The sequence below is a fragment of the Saccopteryx bilineata genome, chromosome 5, assembly GCF_036850765.1.
Source record: "Saccopteryx bilineata isolate mSacBil1 chromosome 5, mSacBil1_pri_phased_curated, whole genome shotgun sequence".
In the NCBI taxonomy this organism is placed as follows: domain Eukaryota; kingdom Metazoa; phylum Chordata; class Mammalia; order Chiroptera; family Emballonuridae; genus Saccopteryx; species Saccopteryx bilineata.
In genome coordinates this window covers 28,920,008-28,938,947 of record NC_089494.1, presented here as the reverse complement: position 1 = coordinate 28,938,947, position 18,940 = coordinate 28,920,008, and the positions used below count along the sequence as shown (strand labels likewise).

At 35.3% G+C, this 18,940-nt stretch overlaps 1 protein-coding gene across 1 annotated transcript; it reads left to right on the top strand.

The window, feature by feature from the left end:
* Positions 1 to 507: 507 nt before the first annotated feature.
* ZDBF2 (zinc finger DBF-type containing 2) lies at positions 508 to 18,081 on the top strand. The gene is made up of 4 exons (XM_066280515.1): positions 508 to 523; positions 1,869 to 1,972; positions 7,078 to 7,205; positions 11,025 to 18,081. The coding sequence occupies exons 2-4, from the start codon at positions 1,913 to 1,915 to the stop codon at positions 18,079 to 18,081; spliced, it is 7,245 nt and encodes a 2,414-aa protein (XP_066136612.1). The 5' UTR covers positions 508 to 523; positions 1,869 to 1,912.
* Positions 18,082 to 18,940: the final 859 nt, after the last annotated feature.

The following is an 18,940-nucleotide window of genomic DNA, read 5'->3' as shown; positions in this document are numbered from 1 at the left end:
TGTTAATTTAAAAAAATTCAACAAGTACTTCTGATTTATTATTGTAACTCATTGTCATTGTAGCATGTATGTGACACTAGAGAAGATGGAAATTGCAGGTAATAATGCGGTGGGAGTTGAAGGCTGTAAGGGTTAAAGATTTGAAAAAATATTTAAAGCATTTAAATTTTGTGTGTGTGAGATATTGTACTCCTACTTTCACTCTGCCTTTCATTCAGGGAATGTTTTAATTGTATTTTAAATAAAGCACTAAAAAGTTTTTTATTTAATGATTTTCAAAGTTAGGTTTAAGCTCTAGGGTTCTCTCAATCTGAAAATTACCATATCTACAAATACAACTTAAAGCTTGTTTCATTTTGTTGCCTCAGAGTGCAAAGGAAGTAAATTAATGGAAATAAGACCAAATCTGAAGCAAGTAATTTCTTATATATTCTTTATTTCAGAGGCTGGTTTAATTGATTCATTTTCCTCACAAGTGTGAGAAGTCAAAAAAAATCCAAACAGTCATAATAAATACTGAGAGGTAAGTGAATAATACAGCATTTTGACTTAATGAAATTTTTCTATTCTCATTTTACTGGTTTTAAGGCTCTGATTTCATTTTTAAACATTGATTTTTTAATTCATAAGTGTTTTCTGTTGCACAATCATCCTTATCAGAATTATTTATAACACTTTATAGGATCATTCTGTTATATATTTTCAACATGCAATTCTTAAAATAATTAGAATAAAAAACACAATACATTTATTTCTTAAAATTTCACTTTAAGAAAACAGCAAAAACTGTATTGTATTGATTTTGTTACTTAAAATAATTATAAACAATATGCACTTTGTGTTAGTGAATGAATTGGCCATGTATCAAAATTACCTGAGTATTTAAAAAATTCTGAATTCCAGACCCTGTCTCAGCTCTACTAAGTTAGAATTTCGAGGGATGATTTTGATATTCATTCTCACTTGGAAATCACTGCAGTATGTAATGTTGAAGGATTATAGTTTTAAGAGGTAGAAACTTGGAAACTATTTGTAGAGAAATCTCAGTACATCAATTGGAAAAAATTTCTCATTTAATTGGTTTATGTAGTTGTCAGAAATGTCTTGTGTTTCAGAAACTAAATTAGTTGTTACTTTGATTTTTAAGAATTTTATTGGGTAAATTATTTCAAAACCTGACTTTTTTTCTGGACTAAGCAGAAAACACAGTGATATCTTTTCTTTCATGATAGACAATTAGATGTTATATATGACATTGGCAGTGTAAGTAATCTGGGATTTTGTATAAAAAATATAATGGGAAAATTCATGAGCCTCATTAGTATGTAGTAAATATACAATAGTAACAACTTAGAAATAGTAATTTGTGTTTAAAATTGAGTACAAGCCCTGGAGGGGTAGCTTATTTGGTTAGAGCGTCATCCAGATATGCCGATATTGCTGATTTGAACTTCAGTAATCAACCAATGAATGCATAAATAAGTGGAACAACAGATCGATATTTCTCTCTCCTCCCTTCTCCCTTCCTTCCTCTCTTTCTCTCAAATAAATGAATAAAGTTCTTTTTAAAAATTGTGTACTCTGTTCTTTAATATTGAATCCGTCCTAATAATGCTAACAAGTTAAAACATTTAGTCATCTAGGCTTCAGTTATTGGCAACAAGCTATCCTTTTAGAAAATGTGTAGCCGTCGTCTCCACTGCGGGCTCACTGATTGACTCAGGGAAGAAAAGCCTTATCTATTTTCATAATTATGAGAAATAAGAGTGGGTAGGACTCACGAATGAATTTCTGTTCTCTGATATTATCGTAGTTATTTTCCTTGTGACAGTAAGGAATTATTGTGATTTTGCCATGTTCTTTTCCAGTTTGAGTATTCAACGACAGTACCTTTTGACTCTGGTTATTCACCATGCAGAACAGACAAGGATATTGCAGCTTTTGCTGTATGCGCTATAATAATCTGGAACAGGTGAGAGGATCCTGTTGATATGGTTATTATACCTCAAAGGACTTAGTCTTGACTTCCTCTTCTTTCACATTTTATTCAATTTATTTATTAAATCATTGAACAGATCATAATAAGAACCCACTAGTTGACAGACACTGTTTAAGGTTTTAGGGCTATGACCATGAACAAACCCACTACAATAAAACAAAATAATCATATAAATTTAGTATGTACTATGGCAGAATGTGATAAATGTGAGGAGAATAAGGGAGGGAATACAATGTTAGGTGGCTAGGTAAGGTTAAGGAAGGAATAGTCAAGTTGAGATTTGAATGAAGTGTGGAAGCCAGGCTTGTTTATCTCTGGGGAAGAATTTCTAGGTAGAGGGAAGAGAGAGAGCAAGGGCAGAGATCCCGAGACATGAGTGGTTGAGCACGCTAACCAAAAGCCAGGAGACCAGTGCAGTTGCTGTGGATGTAGGCTGGGGTAGTGGGAATAGATGCTGAGTGATCGGTGAAGAATTAAGAGAATAAGACTGTAAAAAAGGTAAGGACTTTGAATTTTATGTTTTGATGCACAAAAGATTTAAATTTTTCATAAATTTAGTTGGTTTGTTGCTTGTGTTTTGGGTGTCATAAAGATTGCTTAATCCAGGGTTGTGAAGATTTATGCCTGTGTTTTCCTTTAAGAATAATAGGTCTTCGATTCAATTTGAGTTAATTTTTCTATGATGTGATTTGATTCCCTCCTAAAAGTCCTGTGTACAAATATAGTCATATTGTCAGTTAGAACTTCAACATATAAATTTGGAGGGTACAGAATTTAACCTACCTACAGCAATTCTATTCATTGAGTTTCAGGTGTTAAACCAATTTTGTATTGCTGGGATAAATTTTACTTGGTCATGGTGTATAATCCTTTTTATATGTTTCTTGATTTGGTTTGCTAGTATCAAGTGGGGGAGTTTTGCATCTATATTTATAAGGGAATTGTGTCATAGGTGAAGTTGTAATGTAAGGAAGCCCTGGGTCTGCTAGTACTAAACTGTTGCATCTTCTATCAAACACAGGTTTAGAATATGTAAAAATTCTGCTACTTAGTAGCATTTGTCTCATTTAATTATCTAATAGTAAACACAACTTTATACTCAGGAAAAGTTTTTATTATTGTGATTTCTACACCTCTATCTTTTTAACAAGAAATACTTTTTAATGCTAGTTATAAACATGAGGAGGCAGATAATCTCAAAGCTCTAATATTTTTCTTTTGAATTATATCACTTGTTGAAAGATTATTTGTTGAACCTTTAATAATGCTAAAACAATAATCTTTTAACAACAAGTGTTTTTTTTTTTCAATAAGGTTTGTATAATTTTTTTTTGCTTAAAAGTTTAAAATAGCCCTGGCCAATTTGCTCAGTCGGTTGGGAGGGTCCTCCCGACACAGCAAGGCTGCGTCTCGATCCTCAGTCGGGGCGGGCGCACTCGGGAAGCAACCAAAGAATGCACGACTGCCTGGAACAATAAATCCCTTCCCCTCTCCTCTCCCTCCCTCCCTCTCTCTGTCTCTCTAAAACTCAATAAATAAAATGCCCTGGCTGGATAGATCGGTTGGTTGGAGCATTGTTCCAGAGCACGGAGGTTGCTGGTTCTGTTCCCTGGTACAGGAACGGCTCAGTGTTTCTGTCTCTCTCTCTCTGCCTCTTTCTCAAAAAAAGAAAATTAAATAAAAGTTGAAAATAATTTTTAGACATTCAGATATTGCTGCACTAAACTGACATTTAAAAACTCTGTTAATGACAGCCAAAGTAATTTGTACTAACTACAAAAAGCTTAAGTAAGTGTGTGTATATATATATGTATTTCAAAGCTTTGGAGGACTGTTAAGGCAGTGAAGAAATATGGGGCTCAGTTGTAGCTGAATATTCAAGAGAAACAATGGAAGCAAGAAGAAAGAAAACAATACTAACTTAGAATTCTGTATTCAATAAGTAATGTCTTTTAAAAACAAGGTGCAATGGAAATATTTTCAAAAGACAAAAATTAAGGAAATTTGTCCAGCAGACAAGGGTTTTGTTATTTCCTTACTAAAGGAAATAACAAAAGTAGTTATTTGGTAGAAGGAAAATAATTCCATTTGGAAGCTCAGAGATATGGGAAGGAATGAAGAGCGGTAGAAAGGTAAATATATAGGCAATCTGGGTGACTGTTGTCTTGTGGGATTAACAGCAATGCCGTTTAAATCAGAAGGAGAGTAAATTGAATTAATTCCTGAGGACATTGCATTGCTCAAGAAGAGAATAAAAAGAACAAGAAATTTTAAACTTTGATAGGTCAGGTTGCTTGTTTTAATCTATTAGCACTAATGAACCAGAAAAAGAATCTGTAACTACTAAGTTAATAGAAAGGGATAAATTAGAATATGAAGAAGGGAAAAAAGAAGAGAAATAAGGACATTGTATTAGCATGAATAATAAAAACATTTAGAATTAAAAACAGATTAAATCCAAATATATTAAGTGAAAATAGACTTGATGCTTGAGTTAAACTAGACTGCCCACAAAAATTAGGGGATATTTCAAAATTAATACGAAGCAATAGAATATCCCCTATTTTTTATGAGTAGTATATATGCAATATTTTACCAGAGGTCCTAGTCAGATAAGAAAAAAAGAATGATAATGATTTGATAAAATAAGTAAAACTATTACTATTTGTACACAATGTGATTGTGGAATAAAAAATTCTAAAGTTATCTAGCTAAACTATTAGAATTGACAAGTGAGTTTAAAAAGCTTGTTGTGCCATCCTAAAAAGAAATGGTATTTTTGTATACAAACCACACAGAAAATGAGATTTTAAAAAGTTATTTACAACAGCCTCAAAGAACACAATTCTTAAGGAATAAATATAACAAAATATGTGTAAGATCTTTGTAAAACAAATTATAAACATTGAGATAAATTGAAGAAAAATTACATATTAATGTGCTATATATACTATATTCATGGGTTGGAAAAATAAATATTGTAAACATGTCAGTTCTGTTCAAACTGATATATTGATTTAATAACATTCCAATAAAATTCCAACAAGTATTTTAAATGAAAATTCTAAAAATATGTATAGGTATGCAAAGGGCTCAGAAGAACCAGAATAATCTTAAAAGGTGAACAAAGTCAGATATCAGAACTTATAAGTAAACTATAGTCATTAAGGCAATGGTGCCAAGTTAGACCATGGGAATAAACAGATACTCTGGAAACAGATACATGTGAATATTTGATTTGTGACAGAGTGGCACTAAAGACCAGTGATCACAACACTTTAGTAAAGGATCTGGGTTGATTGAATATCCATATGGTGGAAAAAATGAAACTTTATTGCTAAATCATCCTGAATACAAAAATCATTTCCAAGTGCATTGTAGATGTAAATATTGTAGGTAAAACAGTAAAGCTTCCAGAGACAAATAGAAAATTTTCATGACTTTGAAATAGGGAGAGGTTTCTTAAACTGGTCACAGGAAGCGCTGGCAAAGAATTGATAAACTGGACTGCAGTTAAGAAACAATGGAAGATGATTAGGAAAGCAAAAAAAAAAAACCCTGTAACTTTTCTTGGGAAAGATATTGGATGTCCTTTGTATATGGGTACACACCAATAAAACTTTGTGTAAACACACATGTACAGACATACACAACGTGAAAAGGCTAGTCACGGAGAGAAAGACTTTAAATACATGTATTTGGACAAAGAGCTCCTCTTCAGAATAAAGATCTTTTATAATTTATTTTAAAAAATCTGTATGAAAAACAGGAAGAGAGTTTTAACAGATATATCATAAATGAGGATTATCCAGGCAGCCAGTAAATTTGAAAAACTGTCCTCAAAATTGCAAATTAAAGCCACAGTAAGATAACGAAAGCTCCTCTACAATAGTTAAAATTAAGGAGACTGACATTCTCAAGTGTTGATGAGGAAGTAGAATGATAGAGACGGGCACACTGCTGGTGAGAGTAGAAATTGAAATAACCCCTAGAATGATTTCGTCATACAATGGAATACTGGACAGAAATGAAAATGATGGCTTATTTATAATGTAGGTGTGTTTACATTTCTAACCAAAAAAATGTATGGCCTTTTTGTGAATTAATCTTTGACTTTTTAAAATACAGTGATGCAATCCTGTTTTCTCTTAACAGATTTTTATTATTAAAAATGCCTTTTCATTGAAAAATAATAAAAGTTAAAAAATTTCCCATAATTGTACCTTGCAGATATAAATGTTTTTAAGATTTTGATATATTTTCTTTTATTTACTTGTCTATACATTTTTTAACTGTACATGAGATAAAAGCATTCATGTGATTTTTGCACCCCCTTATTTTTCCCTTACTATGTAAGAGTTCCTGATGTTATTAAAAATTCTTTGTATTGCCTGACCTGGCAGTGGTGCGGTGGATAGAGCATCGGATTGGGTCACAGAGGAAACCCCCCCGAGGTCGCCAGCTTGAGCACAGGCTCACTGGCTTGAGTGCGGGGTCGCTAGCTTGAAGCCTAAAGTTGCTGGTTTGAACCTAAAGTCGCTGTCTACAGCAAGGGGCACTTGCTCTGCTGTAGCGCCCAGTCAAGGCACATGTGAAAGCAATTACTGAAAAACTAAGGTTCCACAATGAAGAATTGATGCTTCTCTTCTCCCTTCCTGTATGTCTGTCCTTCTCTCTCTCTCTGTCACACACACACACACACACACACACACACAAACAAACTTTGTATTATTTTAGATAGCTCCATAGTATTACATCTTAAGGCATATTATAATTTAAGGGTTTTAAGAGATTTCTAGTGTTCTGTTTTCATGCTGTGATAACCATATTTTTTTTCATAAATTATACACATTTAAGATGATTCTCTTAGGAGAGATTTAGAGAGATGTAATTAGTATATCTAAAGGGAGATAATTTTGTGGATTTTAGATGTGTATGTTAGAACTGCTTTATAGAAAGAGCATATCAGTTTATATTTCCACCAGAAATATATATATATATATATATGAATCTGTTTTGTGACACTCTCTACTGAGCATTACCCATTTAAAAATAATCAGTTTCTTTCTTCTTTATAGCACATGTCCAATCCTCAGCACAGATTCATGACCACACACAGTAGACAACGGACGGGTTCCTCTAGTTTGATGGAGCGTTTCTTGCAAGATGTACTGCGGCACCACCCATATCATTATCAAGAAAGCAGGTAAAGTAACTGAGTGGAATAATACTAATACACAGTTATTATATGTTACAGTAGATATTTGTATTAATGTTTCAGTACTTATTAAAGTGAATCAATCAGGGAACGTAATGTGAAATTTTATCTAGTAACTTCCCTTTGCAATTATTTTAGAATTCTTTCTAACTTACATAACACATTTATAAAAGGTGTGGAACTATATAATGCTTTTTTCCTCAAATAAAAGTTTTAGGCCAGTAAATAATTATTATAAATGATTTATAAGTATTTCAGAATTATACATGGGAAGAGGGTGACAGCAAAAACGGCTTTTAGAGGACTAATAAAAGAAAAATGTGGCAGTAGCCAAGTAAGGAGGGTTAAATTTATATACAGTTTCTGCACTTGGTGTTGATACATACATGCCAGTCAGTGGTATTTGACAGTGCTCTGTTCCTGTCACTCGGCAGCACTGGGATTATCAATTCTATTTTGTTATCCCCAACATAATAGGCCAAAAAAGTGTATCTCTTACTTTATTTATGAGTAAAATAGAACTCCCTTTATATATTTATTAGCCATATATTTATCTTCTGGATTGTTTATTCATACACTTTGCCTATTTTTTTTATTGAATTGTTGATATATTTTGGATTTTTATTCAATAGATCCTAGTCCTTTGCATTTTAAACATATTTTAAACATGTTGTCAAATATTTTCTCAGAGTGTGTTATATGTCTTTCAACTATGTATACTTTTATGATATAGAAATGAAACATTTTGATATAATCAGATTTATGGGGAATTTCCCTTTATGTCTTTTTTTTTATTCCTTTGTTTCTTTTAAAAAATATTTTAATTTTCCTAGACTTAAAAAATATGTGGTATGGTGCAGGACTTCTACTAACTTTTTATAAAGGTGTATTAATTATCTCCACGGATAAAAAAATGTCGCCTGCAAAATAAACTAAATTCCTAAATTTGTGTGTATCTGTGTTTGATTTTGAATAGTTTTTTTTCCCTTGAGTTTTTTAATCCCATGCCAACACTGCATTATTTAATTATGTTTATAAGCTTTCCAAGCAAGTTTTTTAAAGAAAAATTTCTGTCATGCCTTCCTGTCTAGACATTTTAGCCTTCTTAAAAATCAGCTCTTGCTACCCGACCAGGTAGTGGTGCAGTGGATAGAGAATCAGCCTGGGACACTGAAGACCCAGGTTCGAAACCCCCAGGTCACTGGCTTGAGTGCAGGCTCACCAGCTTGAGTTGCAGGGTAGCCGGCTTGAGCGTGAGCTTATAGACATGACCCATGGTCACTGGCTTGAGCCCAAAGGTTGCTCACTTGAAACTTAAGGTCGCTGGTTTGAACGCACGGTTGCTGGTTTGACCAAGGGGTCACTGGCTCAGCTTGAGCCACTTGGTCAAGGCACATATGAGAAAACAATCAGTGAACAACTAAAGTGCTGCAACAAAGAATTGATGCTTCTTATCTCTCTCCCTTCCTGTCTGTCCGTCCCTCCCTCTCTCTCTCTCTCTCTCCCCCTCCTTCTCTACTGCTCTTGCTTTATTTTTATTTATTTTTCTTTTTCTTGGTTTATTTCTTCAACTGTCTTAGGGGGAGGAATTTGGTATTCTGTATTCTTGAATTGGTGCTATTTATATTTATATATTTTAAAATTTATTTTAAGTAAAAGGAGGGGAGATAGTGAGACAGACTCCTGCATACACCTAAACCGGGATCCACTGGGGCAAGTGATTTAATCAACTGAGCGGTTTTTTTGGGCCTGAGGCTGATACGCTGGGACCAGCTGAGCCATTCTCAGCACCTAGTCCAAGACTCAAACCTGTTGAGCTGCTAGCTGCGGGAGGGGAAAGGGGAGAGAAAGGAGGAAAGAAGCAGGTGGCCACTTCTCTTGTATGCCCTGACCAGGGATCGAACCTGGTATGTCCATGTCAGGCTGATGCTCTATCCACTGAGCCAGCTGGCCAGGGTCAGGTCTCATTTATTTCATCTGTTTACTAGTGGAAGGTTTAAAAGTGTGAAGTTTTCATTTTGACATACCATATTTTTATATATAGTTGTTTTATAGTACTATATTTATAGATATAAAAATTTCACTTTTTATCACAATTGTAGAAAAGAGTGGTTTTTAACCTTTAGTCATTAGGTTTTTCGAGAGCTTTTTGTTGTAAAATCAGTTTAAAATGAGTAGGAATACAGATGGTGATTTAGTTGTCAACTTTAAACATGCACACATGCACAAAAATATTGATGCAAATCAAAATATGTAAATGTGATTCCTAATCTTCTTAGGATTTTTCCAACTTGTTGGATTTTATGATTCTCCTTGCCTTCCTCTCTTTTCTTATCCATATGACACAAAATTGATTTTATTTTGAGAATGTTGTGATAGTCTTTAAGAGAAACTACTAGGGTTTTGAAAAACTAGGGTAAATGATTACTGTAATTTTATTTAAAATTAAAAAAAAATATTTTATTCATTTTAGAGAGGCAGGGTGGGGGAAAGAGAGAATAGAGATGAGGAGGAGCAGGAAATATCAACTCCTATATGTGCCTTAACCAGGTTTCAAACCTGTCACCTCAGCATTACAGGTCGATGCTTTATCTACTGTACCACCACAGGCCAAGCTGTACTGCAATTTTATTGATTGGAGTTCAGAACTATGAAAAGTTATGGAAATTTTTTTGCCCTATTAATGCTATTATTTTGATACCAGGGTTAACTTTTTTATTTTACAAATACCAAAAACAGTATCTTAATATTAATTGTGATAATATTTTTATGGGAAAAAAGCAATATAATATCTGACTTGTTTTAAAAAAGTTGTATGTAGCCAGTACATGTATGCCTATTCTTTTAGGCAACTGTGGTATCTCTCAAATTGAAAAATACTTAAGGTATTTTAGCTATTAGTCTATTTAAAACTTTAAAATTTATTATTTTATATAGACCATATTTTTAGGTAGTTTTAGAATTACAGAAAAATTTAGAAGATAGTACATAGAGTTTTTATATACCCCCCTATCCAGTTTTCCTTATTGCTAACATCTTAGATTAACATGGGACGTTTGTTACAATTAATGAACCAATGTAATATATTAACTGAATTTTATAGTTTATGTAGATTTCCCTAGTTTTTACCTAATGCCTTTTCTGTTTGTTTCAGGATCTTATCCAGGATAATTATATTACATTAACTTGTCATGTCTCATTAGACTCCTTTTGGCATTTTAACTTTAATAGACATTGTCAAATTGTTCTTCACGGAGATTAACCTGATCTCTGCTCCTACCAATCATGTATTAAAGTGCCTGTAATTGTGCCTTTGCCAAAACAATGTATTAAGATAATAATAGTTAATATCTGTGGATGGTTACTGTTTTCCAGGCTCTTAAAAAGTGCACTTTACATGTAACAGCTAATTTACTTTCAAAACAATCTCATAAGGGAAAAAGAGTATTAGTTCCATTTTTTGAAGGAGGAAACTAAAGCCTAGAACGTTAAGTAACTTGTTTTAAACTTTTTGCTGTTTATTGTTCTGATAACTGAAAAATGATATATAGCTTTATTTACATTTTTCTTATGTTTAGGAGCCATTTGTGTTTCTTAAGAGGCAGTTAGTGGAGCTACCTTCATTTTCTCCATAGATTACCTTCCTGAGATATATTATAATATACAGCCTAGTGTGTTTGCGTTAATTCTTTGTCCTCTAAGAGTCTGGCCTAGGGTAAAAAGAACTTAACATTTTATCTTTATTTAAACATTTAAAACAGATATTAGAGTATTTTTTATGATTTCTCCCCCCCCCTTTCTTTTTAGATCAAGACAAAATGAGAGAACTCATAGGAATAATGTGCCACCTGCTGAAGTGGTTCCTGCTGATGACCCTGTTTCTGACGAAATGGCTGCTGCCGCCGCTGCTGCTGCTGCTGCTGCTGCTGCTGCTGCTGCTGCTGCTGCTGGAGTTAGAGGAGAGAGAGCCAGCGGAAGTTTTGAACCTGCTGCCGAGTTATATGCTAGACCTCAGGAATGTATGCAGGGTGTTATAATTCGACCATCAGTTATTCAAAAAGTGGAGAACGGGCAGCAGCTGCCCTTGGAGCTTGTTTATAAGATTGGGAGTGGCATGAGAGAATTTAATCCAGTAGGTATTGGTCAAGCTACAAATAAAGGACAAAACCTGTTATGTCCCTCAGTGATTTCTACTGCTCCTGCTAGTAATGTCCCTGAGAGTTCTTACGATCGACCAGTAACATCTAATACTACAGGGTTACCAGCAGCCTCTTTGGAGTCAGTTATCAGATGTGAGCCAAACAAAGTTGACAGCTACCTAGAGCAAGGCAGAGGCTCTAGAAATCCTATGATCTTATCCCGTCCAGAAATGTCTTCAGTTGTATATCAGGAACCTAAAAAACGAAATAGGAAATCTGTACGTTTCGATTTAGATAAATTGGATACACAGGAAAATGTAAAATCTCGGGATAAAACTTTGTCACCTGGCTTTAAATCTCATGCATTTAGGGGCACTGAAGGCTCCTTAAAATTTGAATCTCTTTCCAAATCAGCAGTAAAGCCAGCAATCAATCTGAGTAAAACTGATAGGCCTTCTAATAAAGGAAACTTTGAAGATGCTATTCCAAAGCACCAGGTGAAATTCTTTTCCAATACAGATCGTACCCAAGAAGAAAAGCATTTGGTTTTAAACAAGTCAGCCTTTGTGGAACAGAAGAGCTCAGTGTGTTCTAAAATGGAGTTTGACTGTGGCTATTCTGAGTCAGGGTCTAGTCAACCTGAAGAGACTGTACAAGACCTTTGGAGTGAGGAGCGAATTGACCAAGAAGTTAAGACCTATGAATCAAGAGGTTCTGAAATGAGTTTTGATTGCAGTTTTCCTTTTCATTCACTAACTGACCAATCTAAAGGGACTGCCAAAGAAACAAACGTTTTAAAGGAAGCACATGTTGATGTTCAGCATAAGAGTAATAAATCTTGTGTTTCTGAAATAAGTTTTGATCGTGAAGGCCCTGTTCAGTTGTCTACCAACCAAACTCAAGTAATTGTTAGTGGCTCTGATGTTCAGAAGGCAGAGCATATTCGCCTGGTTGATGAAAGCTATGATTCTAGTGATTCTGAGATGAATTTTGAGTGTAGTACCTCACCTCAGTCAACTGATAACTATCACCAACAGCCTGTAAAAGAAATAGGCCTTTCTAAGGAGGCACACATTGACTTGGTGGACAAGAACTATGGATCTAGTAGCTCTGAAATAAGTTCTGATTCTCTTTTACCATTTCAGTCAGTGATTGACCAACTCCCAATGGCTGTCACTGAAACAGAACTTCAGAAGAAGGTTCCCATTGGCTTGGTTGATGTGAACTATGGATCAAGTTGTTCTGAAGCAAGTTTTGATTGTGATGTTGCTCTCCCATCAGTAATTGTCCATCCTCAACAGGCTGTTAGAGGAAGAAATCTAAAGGATAGGCTTGTCTACCTGAAAGATAACCACAAATCCAGTAGTGCTAAAGCACATCTTGATTATGGTAACTCTCTTCAGATAGTGACTGATCAACCTAAGAGGGCTGTTGAAGAGATAAATCTGAAAGAGAGGAATGACCTTATGGATATGAGTTGTGAATATTATGTTCCTGAAATGAGTTTTCACACTGATGCTCAATTAGTGGCTGACCAACCCCAAGTAACAGTTCGGGAAGTAGCTATTGGTCTGCAGAATAAGAATGTTAATACTGGTGATTCTGATCCAACTTTTAACTCTCATGCTTCTCTTTATCAGTCAAATAATGGACAGCCTCATGGAACTCTGAGTGAAATGACTCTGAAAGAGTTAAATGTTGACATGGAAGTTAAGAGCTATGGACACTCCAGTTCTGACTTGACTTTTGATTCTGATCCCCCTCATCCGTCAGTTCCTGAGCCGGATGTTGAAGACGTAAGGAAGAAATACAACCTGGAACGTGAGAGCTGTGGGTCAAATAGTTCTGAAATAACTTTTGATTCTGATATTCCTTTTGGCCCAGTTGACCAATCTCGAGCGGTTGAGGAGGGATCTGCTGATCAGAAATACAAGGGCCATAAATCTTGTGTTTCTGAAACAACTTTTGATTCTGATATGCCTCTTCCTTTAGGGACTGCTCAGCCTGAAGTAGCTGTTAGAGAAATAATCATTCAGAAAGAAGACTATGCACATTTAAGAAGGAAGAATGATGAACCCAGTGTTTCTGAAAGAAGTTTGAGTTCTTATGTCACTCCTCTTCCAGTGATGAATTCTCCTGGAGTACTTGTTGAAAGGCCAAATCTTCAAAAAGAACAGGTATACTTTGAAAGTAAGAGAAATGAACCTAGTGGTTCTGAATTAAGCTTGAATTATGATAGTTTTTATTCAATAATTGGACATTCTGCAGATTCCATTAGAGAAGGAAACCTTCAGAAAGAAGAGCACATAGGAAACAAGCGTGATGGACGTGGAGTGCCTGAAATCAGTTCGGGATCTTATATTTCTCATGTAGCGACTGATCATCCTGACACAGCTGTGAAAGACATAAACCGTCTGAGAGAAGAACGTGCAAATTTCCAAGATAAAGGTAATGAATTAAGTGTTTCTGAAACAAGTTTGGATTTCGCTATCCCTCCTCAGTCAGTGATTCACAGAACCGATGTAGTTCTTAAAGAAATGTGGCTTCAAAGAGAAAAGCATGCTAACTTCAAAGGTAAAAGTGCTGAATTTAGTGGTTCTGAAGTAAATTTAGATTCTGATGTCTCTCGTTATTCAGTGATTGAACCTCAAATAGCTGTTAAAGGAGTAAATATTCAGAAAGAATATGTTTTAGAAAACAAGAATGATAAATATAGTGGTTCTGAAATAATTTTGGATTCTACTGTCCTTCCTCAGTCAATGAAGGACCATGTTGACCCAGAAGATGAAAACACAGAATCTCGAGGTTTCGAAATAAATTTGGATCGTATTCCTCCTCGTCAATCAGTCATTGAGAAATCTCAGCCAACCCCTTTGAAAAAAAGACTTGCTAATCTGGAATACACAAGCAGTGACTCTAATGATGGTAAAGTACATTTTGATTCTGCTGACCCTCTTCAGCCGTTGACTGAACGATATCAGGAAGTGATTAAAAAAACAAACCTGTGGAAAGTAGAGGATATTGGCCTAGAAAATAAGGGAGATAAACCTAATGACTCAATGTTAATACAGGATTCACACGTTTCTCTTCAGTCTATACCTAATCAACCTCAGGCAGCTGTTAAACAAATAAACCTTGACAATGAAGGTCATGTGGACTTGGAAGATAATAACAGCCAATATAGTGGTTCTGACATGAGTTTGGATTCTGATTTCTTGGCTCAGCAAGCAGTTGATCAATCTCAAGTAACGATTTTGGAAAAGGAGCATACCAACCTAGAAGATAAGCACAAAAAATCTTGTGGTTCTGAAATAAGTTTTGACTCTGATGACCCTCTTCAGTCAGTGGCTGACCAAGTTAGAGAAACTGTTAAAGAAATAAGCCTTTGGAAGGATGAAGTTGATGTGGAAGAGAAGAGCGGTAACCCTAAGGGTTTTGAAATTATGTATGGTTCTGATGTCGTTTTTCAGCCAGTGACTGGCCAAACTGAGGAAATTGTTCAGGAGACCAACCTTTGGAAAAACCCTGGAGAATTGGAAGGTAAAATTTTTGAACCTAGTGATTCTAAAATAAATTTTGGCTCTGCTGAAAATTTTCATACTGTGGCTGGTGAAATTCAAGAGTCTACAACAGAAATAAGTCTTCTGAGAGAGGGACATGTTTGTCTGCATAATAAGGACTACCAGCCCAGTGAGCCTCAGATAATTTATGTTGCAAATATCCCACTTCAATCAGTTGAGCAACCACACATTTTGGAAGAGGGACATGACAATTTGGGAGATAAGAGCAATGACCTTTGTCACCCTGAAATAAGTTTTGCTTCTGATGATCCTCTTCAGTCTGTGACTGACCAGCTTGAAAAAACTGTTAAAGAAGGTCTTTGGAAGGAAGACCATATCTATCTGGGAGATGAGAGCTATAAACTAGCTGATTATGAAATAAGTTGTGATTCTGAGAAGCCTGTTCAGTTAGTGGTTGCTCCATCTCCTGTGGTTGTCCAACGGATCAGCTTGCAAAAGGAGGATCATGATGACCTAGAAGGTAAGAACTGTGAACCTAGTGTTGCTGAAATAAAATGTGATCCTGGTGTTCATCTTCAGTTAGATGTTGGTCAGCCACAAATGTTTTGCAAAGAAATGAACCTTCCAAGGGTAGCACATCTTGGCATGGAAGAAAAGACTAGTGATTCTGAAATAATGTCTTATTCTGATGTTCCACTTCAAATAGTAGTTAATGAATTTCCGGTGTCAGTCAAAGAAGCAGATGTTCCAAAGGTGCTGTTTTTGAATGTGGTGACCGGTGACAGTGATTGTGAAATGCCTTCTAATTCTGGTTTCCCATGTCAGCCAGTGATTGACACATCTCAAATGACTGTTGAAGGAATTGACTGTATAAATGGAAAAAGTTTCCATGTAGAGGGTCAGTGTTGCGATTCTGAGCGAGGCTATGTTTGTGAAGCCTCTCCTCAACCAGTGTCAAAGAAATCCAGAAAGTCTTACAGAGTAATAAACAAGAAGAAAGACTATATTATTCTGGAAGAGTCTGGTTGTGAGTCTTACGATTCTGATACAAATTTTCAAGTCAATGCCTCTCATCAGTCCATGACTTACCAACCCCCAGCGCCTGTCAAAACAATTGCAAAACGTGTTGACCCAGAAGTAAAGAGCTGTGTATCTAAGAGTTCTAAAAGAAGTTCTAAAAGAAGAGACACTTCTCAGCCAGCAACTCGTCAACTGAAGAAAGCTGACAAAGAAGACGACATTTGGAAAGATCCGAAAACTATTGACCTACAAGGTAAGAGTTGTGAGTGTAATGTTTCTGCAATGGACTGTAATGCCTCTTCTGAGTCAGTGATCCTTCAAAAGGCTGATGAAGATAACCCTTTGAAGTTAAAAAAACGTGCAGATCTGGGAAGTGTGAGTTGTGAACCAAGTAGTTCTGGGGTGAATTTTCACTCTGATCCCCCTCTCCAGTCTGGCACTAACAAGCCTCAAAAAGCTGTTAAAAAACAAGCCCTAGTTAAGATGCCTTTAGCCAAAAAAAAAAAGAACCGTGATTCCCGTTCAAGCTCTGTTTCCAAGGTAGCTTCTTTAAGGAACCGAGAGAAAGCAAAGGGGATCAAAGAAGTTAAAACTGATGAACCAGTTCTTGAAGCCTTGCCTCATGTCCCTCCTTCATTTGTGGGGAAAACATGGTCTCAAATAATGAGAGAAGATGATATGAAAATTAATGCCCTTGTGAAGGAATTCAAGGAAGGTCGTTTCCACTGTTACTTTGATGATGACTGTGAAACTAGGAAGGTAAAAAAAAAAAAAAATTTGAATGAAAAAATGATTACCTCAGTTGACCTTAATGACACTGCATTTATTCAAGTTCTGTTAGACTGTCATTATAATATTGATGACTTTTCAGTAGCCTTAGATAAACCTAGCCATCTTCTTACAGAAAAGAGGCCTTATGAACAAAAATGGCGAGTGTCTTCTAGATGTCGGGCTGTAAAAGTCAGCCATGGAACTCAAACCAGTGTCACGGGTTACCTAGTGACAAAAAGAGTAATTGGACAAGAAGACTCGCCAAAATTGAAGCATTTATTTTTACACAATGATAGAAAACCAAAAAGGAAAATTGAAATTGGGACAATTGAATTTCTTGAATCATATACTAACATTTTGAAGCCTTTGCACCCCAATGCCTTAGTCTATGTTCTTTCTTCTAATATTAAACAGAAGGAAGGCGAATCCCTCAAATTCTCTAAAATTAGGCGCCAGAATGGCAAAAACAATCAGGACTTGAGCATACAGTACAAATATAAACAGGGTTCTTTTAATTATGACCCATTGAGTAAACAAATTATAATAAATCCTCCGCTGAACATTGAAATACCAGAGTCTGACAGGAGTAACTGGGTTCAAGTTCATTTTAGTGACCTGAACCCCAGTGCAGAAGATGATGACAGGCATCTACAGAGCTCTACTTCAGTACCTTTTTTGACAGTGTCATTAAGACATAAATTATCACACCAGGGGGCCAGTGGGGCTTCTGTGTTTCTGGCAAAATCAGAGATCTTGAATTCCAGAGAAGTTCAGAAGTTAAGTAATTTCCATTTCACTCTTTTAGATGGTGATGCTGCCAAAATCTCGTCAAAATCAGGAAGAAATAAGACTTTCAAAAGTAAAAAAAAAGCTCAGAGAAGGAAGGTAACAACTACTAATGAACCAGTTGTACTCAGAATGGTTTACAGACCAATTATCCTCCAGCAAAAAACCAGAATCGCATCAAAAAAACAGCCAATTTGGATTCGGACCAAACTAAATGATATAATTAGGAAGTATATTGCAAAATACTCTGTTTTTCTGCGTCGCAAGTATCAGTCCAGGAGGGCTTTTCTTGGAATGCATCGTAAGAAGACAGAAACTGTTGTCAGTACAGTACAGAAGGTGGAGACACCAACCCAAATGCTTTCAAACTCAGTTCCATCAGCTGGTGCTGAAGTGCGGTTAAGAGGTAGAAAGAAGAGGTCTTCTCTCAAGCAACGGCTGAAGGGTTCTTCGAGGATTGCAGGAACTAGGAGGAAGGGTAAGAAAAAACTCCCTAAGAGAAAACCAAAAAAGCGTCCGAAACCTGTTAAAATATATGATTTGAGAAGTTTATATTCTCAGGTGCCATATTCTGACAGAATGATGACTCGACTATTACACAAATTGTTGCTCAGTAAGACAAACTAGAAGTGTTTGTTTTAAAGCTAGTTGAGGATTCAGAACTTCAGTTGAAATATATTTGGTACTTAGCGCACATAGCTCTCCCAACTTTGATGAAAAAAACCTAACCAACTATTTTGCTATTGACATCATTTTTCAGAACTTTTATATTGTTTAGTGTTTTAGGTTCTTTTTTTACTTTTAATTCAAAAGACCCTTTGTCCATTTGCTATAGAAGGGCTTCATCCTAATTTATGTCACATAATTTAGCACAGTATATATAATTTTCTCCCCCAAATCAAGTTCCTCTTATTTATTTTATATGATTGTATCTCATGTCAACAGGTTATAATATTGCAAAAATTAATAGGACATTTATTTAATGCTATCTTATTTTTACTTTTTAAAAATTGGAGCAATGAATTTGTACTTACAGTCAGTGTGTTTCAGAGTGGCATTGTCAATATTGTATTCTAACTGGATAATTAAAAACAAGAAACTATAATAAATTATCTTGACTTCTGAGTGGGGTTGACTAAAATAATCATAAACGAGATATAATTTACCTTACTTTTAAAAGCATTCCAGAGAATGAGATTCCATGATCTTTAATCCAGATATAAAAAACTGCCTGGTAATTTTATATACATAGCACAAACTCCTCCTGCTTTATTTAAAATGGATCTGCAAGTTTCTAACTCTCCACATTTGGACATATACAATCTCTGTAATATACAGTCTCTGTTTTCCTTTAACATTATGTCTTAAAGGGAAAATGACCTTGCCAGTATGACTATACTTTTCTACCACCTTTATTCCCCTGCTCCTGAAGGGTTGGTGGTTTAATACGAAAATCCAAGTTATTTTATGGTTTTGTCTCTTAAAA